Source organism: Trypanosoma grayi (genome assembly GCF_000691245.1).
Source record: "Trypanosoma grayi strain ANR4 Tgr_64_V1, whole genome shotgun sequence".
Lineage (NCBI taxonomy): Eukaryota > Euglenozoa > Kinetoplastea > Trypanosomatida > Trypanosomatidae > Trypanosoma > Trypanosoma grayi.
This window is the reverse complement of record NW_008825683.1, coordinates 15,357-25,647: the sequence shown is the minus strand read 5'-3', so window position 1 is coordinate 25,647 and position 10,291 is coordinate 15,357. Positions and strand designations below refer to the sequence as shown.

The 10,291-nt window shown below is 53.5% G+C and overlaps 5 protein-coding genes across 5 annotated transcripts in view; all 5 read right to left on the bottom strand.

Moving 5' to 3' along the window:
* Positions 1-1,006, bottom strand: part of DQ04_00641120 (hypothetical protein) — a gene marked incomplete at both ends in the record, with an annotated part of 1,269 nt that extends 263 nt beyond the window's left edge. Inside the window, one exon of the mRNA XM_009309431.1 lies at positions 1-1,006. This exon is cut by the window's left edge and continues 263 nt beyond it. Coding sequence (XP_009307706.1) covers positions 1-1,006 — 1,006 coding nt within the window.
* Positions 1,007-1,752: 746 nt separating this feature from the next.
* Positions 1,753-3,255, bottom strand: DQ04_00641110 (putative serine/threonine protein kinase, putative,protein kinase; the record flags this gene model as incomplete). The annotated part of the gene is made up of 1 exon (XM_009309430.1): positions 1,753-3,255. The coding sequence occupies one exon, from the start codon at positions 3,253-3,255 to the stop codon at positions 1,753-1,755; it is 1,503 nt and encodes a 500-aa protein (XP_009307705.1).
* A 1,069-nt stretch (positions 3,256-4,324) lies between these two features.
* Positions 4,325-5,365, bottom strand: DQ04_00641100 (hypothetical protein; the record flags this gene model as incomplete). The annotated part of the gene is made up of 1 exon (XM_009309429.1): positions 4,325-5,365. The coding sequence occupies one exon, from the start codon at positions 5,363-5,365 to the stop codon at positions 4,325-4,327; it is 1,041 nt and encodes a 346-aa protein (XP_009307704.1).
* A 636-nt stretch (positions 5,366-6,001) lies between these two features.
* On the bottom strand, positions 6,002-8,755 carry DQ04_00641090 (RNA polymerase-associated protein CTR9; the record flags this gene model as incomplete). Its single annotated transcript, XM_009309428.1, has 1 exon — positions 6,002-8,755. The coding sequence occupies one exon, from the start codon at positions 8,753-8,755 to the stop codon at positions 6,002-6,004; it is 2,754 nt and encodes a 917-aa protein (XP_009307703.1).
* An 818-nt stretch (positions 8,756-9,573) lies between these two features.
* Positions 9,574-10,182, bottom strand: DQ04_00641080 (hypothetical protein; the record flags this gene model as incomplete). The annotated part of the gene is made up of 1 exon (XM_009309427.1): positions 9,574-10,182. One exon carries the CDS (start codon positions 10,180-10,182, stop codon positions 9,574-9,576), a length of 609 nt encoding a protein of 202 aa, XP_009307702.1.
* Between the last annotated feature and the right edge of the window lie 109 nt (positions 10,183-10,291).

Here is a 10,291-nt window from a genome sequence, read left to right as displayed (position 1 = left end):
CGGCTGGTGGGCCGCTCTTCACGAAGCCATCCGTGGGAAATGTGACTTCTCGGCCCGTTCCCTGGCCCACGCCTGGTGGTTGTGTGGGTGATGATTTGATTCCGTGCAAAACATCGCGTTTCTGGTTATTTATTCCCTGAGGGACGCAAGATTCCAGAACCGTCTTCTTACTGGCCACTTCACCCGAGGAACTCGTGTTAAGAGAGGCCCTGTAACTGATGTTTGATGCGGGGAACGTGTGGCCGCTGTCGTCGATGCTTAGAGGGCCAGACGGCGCGGCTGCTTGTTCTGTGCGGGTCCTACGCCCAGCTGCGTATGATGATTCGTGTCCCTCACGTTCATGCTTGTAAGAAACAGAACGGCGTGCCAGTATGCTTGCGCGGTTCCAAGTAGGTGATGAGTTTGTGAGAATTGCAGGCTGCAGTGCTTGTCCTGGCATGACAGGGGGGGCAGGCTGGGCACCACCGTTCATGTAGTAGAAGTTGTATACGACCTGTGGTGGTGGTGGTGGTGAAAGCGTCGGCTGTGCTGGTGGCGCCGCGGAGCGAGCAGCTTCATACGGGGCAAGCGGCCGCTGTGGCACTGTGAAGCTCCCATTAACGTGGTGGCGACCATCAAACGATGGATCCAACACCAGCGGAGCGGCGCTGCCATGTGCTGTGTGCGTAATCGGTGACTGCTGCAACGAGTTGGAAGGCATGCCAGAAGCCTCTGCAGCGAGGTCTTTCACCTCCCGCGCTGTTGGCACCTCACGCTGCATGCGCAGCAGCCCCCCAATAGCCTCCTTTGCGAGCACAGAGATGCGCCCCCAGTACGACAGCGACTTGTCACCGTTTCGCACCTCCGGTGATGTGGAGTGCGCGGCGGTGATGCCGTTGTTGTTGCTTCTGTTAAGGCTCTCCCACCGTGGCGTCAACACCGACTCTTTGCTCCCTAACGACTGCTCCCGCACATACGGTGTTTCCCCGCGCCCTCGGCGAATAGTTAAGCGTGGTCGTTCGCGCATGGATATCCTTCGATCTCTCACTTAGTCATTCAGGGGAAGAAGGGGCAGCGAAATGTGGCCCGCCAGCGTCCACAGCGAGAGCGCACCACCGACCTCAACGACACGCACGTAAACAATAAGCATACCCTCTCGAGGGCACGCGCAATCCTTTCAACTTTCTAAGTGACGAAACAGGTGGGGTATATTTCCGCGCTCTCTTTCTTTCTCACTCTCTCTCTCTCCTTCTTTCTTTCGCTTTCCTCTTTTTTTTTCCTCTCTCTATCTCTCTCTTACACACAGACTCACTATTTCTCTCGAACATACACACACAGACGCAGTAAGAGAGATCGACACAATTCTTCCTTGCTGATGGATTGGCGTCGCCTTGGTTTGCTCCCTAGCGTCGTCTCTCCCACAACACAAGCACAGACATGTGGCACATCAGTCAGCGGTGGAGAGGAAATAACGGGTTGTTTTTTGGAGACGTCAAACGTACGAGCGAAAGGGTACATAACACGGGATTTAGAATCTTTTTTAAACCGTCCAGAGTTGTAGATATTCCACACGTCTCACGTACGAATTCATGAGAATCATAGGATGAAAATCGAGAACCAGACACATTCATCTCTCTCTGTTTTGTTTTGTTTTGTCTTCAGTTCTTTGGTTGTTGTTGTTGCTTTTTTTTTGTCATTTTGGTTTGCCCTTAACACAGATAAGAGTGACAAATCAATGTTCTCTGCATGGTGCTGGGGTCAGTCAGACGTGCTCTACATTTTTTCCTTTCCCTCGTACACACACAGCTTTGTAATCGCGTTCGAGTGGTGTGCGTGTTTGGGGCCGACTAGCTCATTTAGCTCGCGTTGCATCTCTGCATTGGAGAGCCCATTATTCATCATGCTCTGGTTGTAGAGTTCAATGGCCTTGTTTAGTAGCTCAGCACCCATTTGCTCTTCTAGTATGCTGCGCACTTTTGCCGCCGGCACTGACTCCCCGCTGGAGAGAGTGATCATATCTACCTGTGGCGTGCTTGTTGACGGCCCGTCGCCAAACTCCTCGGGATGGCCGCCCAGATGCGTGTTTCCAACGATCCCCTTTGTCTGCTGCACAATGGCCTTCTTCTGCTCGATGTAGTCACCATCATCATCCACATCAGAGTGTCCTTCGTCTTCCGGCTCTGGTTTCGCCAGCTCTGGCTGGGCAGAAGCTGCGGCTGCCTGTTTCGCCAACATCGCCTTCATGCTCTCTCGGTTCATGCCGCGCAGAATAGCCATCTGTTCGCGCTCGCTCATTTGCGGTGGCTTGGGTGTCTCCTTTGGTCTATCCTGCACTCGCGTCGGTGGAGTCTTCGGTGGAGGCGGGCGCCGCGCCTCAAACTCGGTGCGGTCCTTTTCCGCCTGCTTCTCGAGATCCGCGCTAAACCCTTTCAGCGACTCTTGCACGAACGGACTCTCTAAAATCCTGTTGACGCTAGGCCGCTGGACAGGATTCACCTGGAGGAGTGCCGCGCAGAGACTACGCATTTCAGCCGGTACTGTTGTTGGGATGGGGTCATATTGCCCCACAAGAATCTTTTTCAGAAGCTCCTTCAGGGACTTGGCATTGAATGGACGCTGGAGCGTCAGCATCTCATACAGCACAACGCCAAGGGCCCATACATCACTCTTGTTGTTATACGGCTTGTTTTGGCACAGCTCCGGTGAGAAGTAATATGGTGTACCACACACTGTCTTGGCGCATGCCAGTGTATTCTGCAAGACTGTTGAAATGCCAAAGTCCCCAAGCTTTACCACGTTCCTGGAAGTCAAGAAGATGTTGGCAGTCTTAAGGTCTCGGTGAAGTATATGGTTGTCATGAAGGTATTTGAGGGCCATACATATCTGCAGAAACCAGAACATTGCCAACTTCGGTTCAAACGGAGTGGACGGGTTCTGTTTCTTGGCCTCCTTGATGCGGGTGTTCAGGTCACCGCCGTCAGCGTACTCCATAATGATGAAGATAAGCGTGCCGTCTTCGAAGTGTTCGTGATAACGGATGATATTCGGGTGGTTCACAGCCGCAAGGATACGTATCTCGTTCTGTACGTCACGCTTTTCCTTCTGTGTCATGGAGGCAGACTCGATAGCCTTTACAACATACCGCTTCCCATCCGCCTTTGAGCGCACTAACACCGCCTCCCCAAAACTACCTTTGCCAATGGATTTGATTTTGCGGTATTTACTGAGGAAGACCTCAGACGCCATCGCCTTGGATTCATCCGCCACCTGCGCCATAAGCAATGAGTAATGATCTCGCGGTACCGATGTTACGACTTTCTGTTGTGTTTTTGTTTTTTATTGTCAACGATGGTCCTTTGCTTTTTTTTTTGGTTTTGTCTTTTTGATTGTTATTCTGCTTTGACAGTGCACCTCTCTTCCTGTTGCCAATGCGCGGTGGTTGGTGATGGCTTTCTTCTTCACGAAGGCCCGGCAAAGAAGAGGAGAGGAACCCGACAACAACAACAATAAAATAAAAAAGAAAGGAGGGAAAGAGAGAGAGAGTTGGGCAGACAGCAATGGGTCGTGAGCACAGCGTGTGCACGCGCCCATCAGACGATATGAAGTGGAGGCGCCCCCCCCCAACGCGGAGCCTCGCCGCGATTCAAGCAGTTGGTATGAACGCGGAGGCCTGCGCCGCGCCGAGTGGAACTAACCGCAGACCCCCGCGGCATGAGGCACCATCACCCTTCGCCCCCAAGGAATGTATATATATATATATATATATTAGTAGCAGTAGCCACAATGGAAGCCTCCTCCCGATGCGATTGCGCACGTGTTCCACCCCGTGTGGAGACAAAGAAGAGCGACGCAGACGAAACAAGGCTACTCCATCCTCGACGCGTTAGGCAGGATGGGCCCAGTCAAAACCTCCATGGTGAGTGCGCGCACGTCAGACATGCATTTCCCAAACTATATGAACACGCTGGCAAGCAATAAAAAAAAAACGAGGAGGAGGAAAGCAGGGGAGCATAAGCATATGGAGATGTCAGACGCCTCTACCACGGCAGCCGCATCATCACAAAGCCACACACAAGACGCATACACACAGGTATAAACAAGAAAGGACATACAGCACCGCCAGACGCCACAAAGCGTCCCATATCGCTCCCCATCTTTACATCCTTGAGTGTTTCACATCTTCATACACAGACGCACGCATGGAGACTATCACTCTCCTTCCATGTCTCTCTTTTTCTTTTTAATGTGTGTATCTCAACATCCACACTGACGCACACACGCGCAATGCGGTACTTTGATTCAAAACGAAACCCAAACAAACCATTGAAACTTCTCTTCATGGAGTTCAGTAGAAGCGGCGAAGACAAGACTGCACCACTGTTGTGTCAGGGTACGAATTGGGCCTCCAAATCCCGCTCGCACCCTTTGGAGGCCCGGGAACGTATTCGGGCTTCTGTTTTCTGTGTCTCCGTTTTTTCCCCTTGTTGCGCGCCTCTTCTGCCGCAACGGGGTCGATCCAGGTGTTGGGGAATTTGCCAATACAGCCCTCCTCTCCGGACCTTTGCCACTGGAAGAACATCGGTTTCTCCTGCTCAAGCACCGTCACTACCTTCGCGGGTTTGGCGCGCCTCTTCCGCTTCGACGGCTTCTCCTCCACTGGCTCGTAATGATACACAGCTGAGACGCCTGTGGCGAGGAGCTCGTCCAAGTAGTCGTGTGAAACGCCCGAGGCCTTGAACGGCGGTCCCATCGGCTCCAACGGCGGATTCTTCTTCCGATGTTTCGCAGCTGCCGCCTCCCACTCATCATACTCCCGTCGCCAATTCTCATTGTACTTCGCATTATCCAGAAGAAGCCCCGGGTAGCCGTACGTGCCCTTCTTTGATGGGTTTGTCTTGACATTGGGAAGGCTGGACTTGCCGCCGGCAGCGTCAGACTCTGCAGCTTGCTTCCGCTGGCGCCGTTTTTTTTTGCCGTCCTCTTCACCCGGCATGATGAACTCGTACGCTCGAGACTGAAAGCAGCCAGTGTAGCTGCCAGGGCCGTCGCTGCTCTTTGGGAACGACGGCGGTAAAAACTCCTTTGTTGAAATGTTCTTTTTCTTTGCCTCCATTGCCTCACGGAGGGTGCGGGTAGCAAAATCTTCAAACATGCCCAAGTCCTTGTTCTTGTTCTGCTCAGGGGAGGCAAGTGTGAGATACGTCTTGTCGAAGAAAACCTCCGGGTTCTGCCCTTTGGGTCCGCGGCCTATGCCTAACCCCTTACCCAAGTAACGCGATGGAATGGTGTCCATCTTGTTGTACGGATCTGTCTTCTTCGCGTCCGCATCGGTGGAGATGAGCGGTGGGTCAGAGAAGAGACCTCCGTAGACACTTAAATGTGTCATGACTCTTTTTTCGCTGTGCTTTCTCTCAGTACTTATTCACTGTGGCCTGTACTAGGGCACTTTCCACCTTGATTCTCCCGCCAAGCGAGGTCAAGGATGTGGGTGTATGCCTATGTATGTGGATATGTGTGTGAGTGTGTGAGCGAGCGGGTGTGCGTGTGTCTGCGCAATGAATGACTGCGGCCCGCGCAGCTTCCTTACCGCAGAGCAGTCCAAAAAAGAGTCGTAGAAAAAAAAGGAAGAGAAATATGTCGCAATTATCACGCGGCCGCCGCCACCCCCTCCTTCTTCTTCCCACACCAAAGGAATAGTGCACACCATGATAGTAGTACACAGGAAGGGGAGCCCGTGTGCTGAGTTCTTTCTTTTTTTGTTTTTTTTTGTTTTTAAAGGGCTGCAGCTGCCGTGCTGAGCCGGTTGAATCGTTTAATCATAAATGTATTTTTTTTTGTTGTGTGTTCACGTGTGCCTCAAGCCCGCCGCATATCCCCTTCTTCCCTTAGGCGTATGGGGCATCCTCCACAGAGACACACTCACACCCTCCTTCCTCTTCAGTTGTTTTTTGTTTTTTTTTCTTTTCTTCTGGCTCCTTGAAACTCGGAAGGTGTCCGTGGTGGCTCCTGTGCGTGGCGGCTCTCACAAAGAAGCGTCCTCCGCCTCCTTTTTCACCGCATCGTCGTCGTGCACCCCCTCAAGGTTCATGCCGCTGAGAATCGCCGCCGCGTTGCGCTCCGCCGTTAGGTCACTAAGCTGCAGCACCTCCTCAGGAGTGTCGCCCGCTTCATCATCATTCCCCGCCTCCTTTTCATCCTCCTGAGCGGCAGCGGCGGCACTGGACTCTGCGCGATACGCTTCTATCCGAATGCATGTCTCCTCGTCGAGGATTGTTGGCTGATCGTACTGGGACCGCCTAAAGTCCTCGAGAATCTCATGCGCAACCTGCTTCTCCTGCTCTTGTCGCTGCCGCTCCTCTGCCAGCCGCTGCTCTTCTGCGTTACGCTTCTCTTCTTCGTAGTTCTCGTACTCACGTCCCCAGAGTTTGGCTTGTCGCTCGCTCTCCATAGCGCCTCGTTGACCAGCCACAATGAGGCGGTTGATGCTGCGGTCGTTGAGGTCTACACAGTAAGTGCAGACAGACTTGAGGAACGTCTTCGCCACAGCCATTGCCTGCGATTTGGGTTCTTTCCCGGTGAACTCGGACGCTATCGACAGCCCGACGCTGAGGGAACGGCGCAGCTCGCGCGCCTTGTCAAGGGTAAGGGCTTCCTGGTGTGAAACGGCGAAGACAAACGCAGCACAGTAAAGGAGAGCTAGGTTATACTGTAGGAGCGGAAGATTGGGATTTTCTTCCACCGCCTTCTGGAGCGCCGCAATGGCGTCCCCGTAGTGACCCTCGCACGCTAGGCAGAAGGCTAAGGACGACGTCTGAAGCGGCGTCCGCTGCGTGTCGCGCCCGAGGTAGTCAATCGCCTGTTTGAAGCTGTCGCTCAGTGTTTTCACATTAGCCATATGAGCTTCGTAGTGTCGGCGGACGTAGTCACAGTTGGGGCGAACCTCCCCCACACGATCCAGGAGAGACTGGCAGCGATCGTAATCCGCTTCCAGGCCAAGACAGCACGCGAGACCGTGTGCGGCCAAAATGTTGCCCTTGTCACGGCGCAACACGAATGCAAACCTGGCCTTGGCGTTCGCTAAGAAACGGTGGTTATCTTTTCCGTGCTGTTGACTGCACCATAGAAAAGTGGCGCCAAGGGCGAGGGTTACTGGGAGTGGTCGACCTCGTGCCGAGCGCAGGACCTTCATTGCCGCGATACAGCGTTCCTTCTCAAAAAAGGTTTGACCAATATATGCTAATGAATTAGGCTCCTCCGGTACAACCTGCTGCAGCAACACAAGCCAAGCCACAGCCTGCTTCAGCAAACCGTCAGACTTTGCGAGTGTATGCAGGCGAATGTAGGGGAGCTGAAAATGACCGTGCTGCTTCACAAGAAAAATGTACAGCTGTCGTGCTCTCGTTCGATCGCTTTGCTCTAGCAGCAATGCCAAGTTAAACACAAGAGGAACATATGCTACAGGCAACGTTGATTTCATCAAGAAGTCTGCCCCTAGCTCCTGGTCGATAATCTCCTGCAAGGCATCCGTGTCCCCACCCAATGCGGCTATGTTCGCGAGCAGTTGCATGGAGACCGTTTCACCCACCCCTTTTCGGATGCGCGCGACATGCGACATGAGTCGCTTCGTTTCATCCTTATCCAAGCGTGCACACCAAGACGCGAGTGACCAGGAACGAATATCGCCCGGCGCGACGTTCTCTGTGAGGCGACGACTATACTCTAACGCCGATTCGTGCAGGCCTCGCCGCGAGGCGTAAGCCGCCAGGAGCTGCAGCACCTCCTTCTGGTTCGGGTGTTCGGCATTGATGCGCAGCAGCAACTGCTCCGCCTCAGATTCTCTCCCCGAAAGGAGCAGCACCCTGGCGTAGTGGATGAGCGCGGCCAGCAGATTCGGGAGAACCTGCAGAGATGACTCCAGCAACACCCGCGCATTGGATAGATCTCCGAGGGCAACACACAAACGACCCTCTTGGTAATCGGCCATTGCACCCTCCTCGATTGTTGCTACACGACGCACTTCGGCCAAGAGCTGACGAATGGACGCTGTCGACGCCTTCATTCGCCCCTGCGACACTGCCCGGAAGTACACAAGATCCGCCACCTTCAGCAGCACCATCGCATTGCCAGGGAGCGCCTTCCGAAGCCGCTGAGCAACCTCAATCACTTTGTTGATTTGACGGCGATCCAAAAAGACAACAAGGAGTGCAAGCAATGCCAACTCATCATCAGCGTTGACCTCTAGTGCGCGCTCCAGCCACTTTTGCGCATAATCGAGGCGATTCATGTGGTACGCGCAGAGGCCCATACCCACACGCACAATAGGAGGGCTTGCATTACCGAGTGTCTCCAGCACCGTGCGGTAGTGAGAAAAGCTCGTCTTGTAGCGCTTCATGTGATAGTTCACTGCAGCAAGACCAACCTTCGCCAACACAAAGTGCCGGTCCACGCGGACCGCCTCCTCGAACTTGACGCGCGCTGTCTGGAGATTTGTGCCGTTTGCCATTGCGGCGAGGCCCTCCAAGTACAGCACAACTGGGCGGTGCAGCACAGACGGTGCGGCGTCCGCCATGAGGCTCGCGACCGAGCGCTCACCGCCCATCGCCGCGATGGAGGCGCGCACACAGCGGATGGCGAAAAGATCGTGCAGATCCGCACGGCTGCGTTCCTCCGCAGTGGCGACGTCGAGCACTGAATTGGCGCGGTCAATCTCGCCCAGCGAGAAGGCATCTAGTGCGTCGTACAGCACCTGCTGCGTCTGCTGCGAGAGCACCGCCATGGTGTGTGCGTCAATCCTTCGGTTTGTATTTCTCTGCAGCCCCACCCCCGCAAGCGGGAATGAGATAAGGGAAAAAAAACACTCAAATGAAGTAGAAGCATATGCAGGAATCGTCATTTTGCGCGCGCGCGCACACACACCCACAGAAAGAGAGATACATAGGTAAAGAGGGGAGGGGGTGAAAGATGAACACACGCGCATCAAAGTCCCTGGTAAACTTTTTCTTGTGTCCCTGTATTATTTATTTTCTGTGCGATCACTGGGCATTGGCTCATCTGCACCCGATGGGAAAGAAACGCTCTCAGACACCAGAAAGGTGGATACATATGCGCCCCAGTCGCACTGTCCTTAAGGGTGCACGGGAAGAAAAAGTGAGTGTGGGAGAGAGAAAAGGCAGGGGGGNGCAGAACGACAGAGAGCAAGGCATACCTACCCCTCCCACTAGCCCCCACCATTCCCTCACACGAAGTCCCCAGACGGGGTAACAACCGAAAATAAAAAGAATCTGGTTTCTTCACGCGGGCCGCACCCCGCATCCCCCATCACTCACCGCTGGGCGGCGAGTGGGGAAGCGGGCATGGCGGCAAAACGGCTCAAGGATCGTTTACCCCGAAGCATAGCTTCTGATGAGCACAGATAAGAAAACAATATGGTAAAGGCATCGTTGAAGAGAAAGGAGTAATTGGAAGGCATTGCGCTAACATCTTCGTTTCACGATTTTTTAGAACACACAAACACAAAAATAAAACAGAAACCCAACGGAAAGAAACAACAGTAAGGAAAGAATTCTTTACACACGCATTGATTTGTTTCACTATTTAAACATTCCTTGGCCGCAATACCTGTAGGACGTGGTGACGCCCGAGACCGGTGTATTTGTTCCTCTCAATTTGTGCGCGCGTGGGGCGCCTCTTTGATGTGGTGCTCCACGTGATGTTGACAACGTCGGGGGAATCGCTGTGCGCGGCAAAGTCGCACACCTCGTCCACCGCACCTGGAATCCACTTGGGATATATCCTCTCTCCGTTGCAATACAATGAAATCTCGTAGAAGTTAACAGCCTCATCTGGGGGGTAGTCCTGGCAATCCGCCACCTTCTCATAGACAATATACGGAATTGTGTAGTTCTTGTACGTTCCGTTCGCATACTTCTGCACGGGGATTTGCATTGTGCTGTAGTCACCTGTATTCAAGTCGCGCTGCATTAATGTATACGTCTGATCGCCGTTGTACGTTAAGCTGCCATAGAGAGTATGCCCTGCCACTGTACCACGAAAGTTACTGTTTATGTTTTCGGTCGGTGACCACTGGTAATATTCTGTGTAAAAGCCCCACGAGTTGCCTGACCATGGGTTGACAAGCTGGAGTAGGTTCATGTTGTCCGTTGTGTCCATGCCAAGCCATGGACTGAAGAAGGCATCGCTCATCACCGGGTTATTTCCAACACTCCACTTCGCCTCAATATGCGTCACACGCGTGTCGGGTGGACAAGATGTGTAGGCGTAGGCCAGCCAGCCTTCAGCGGGATCTTGCGCG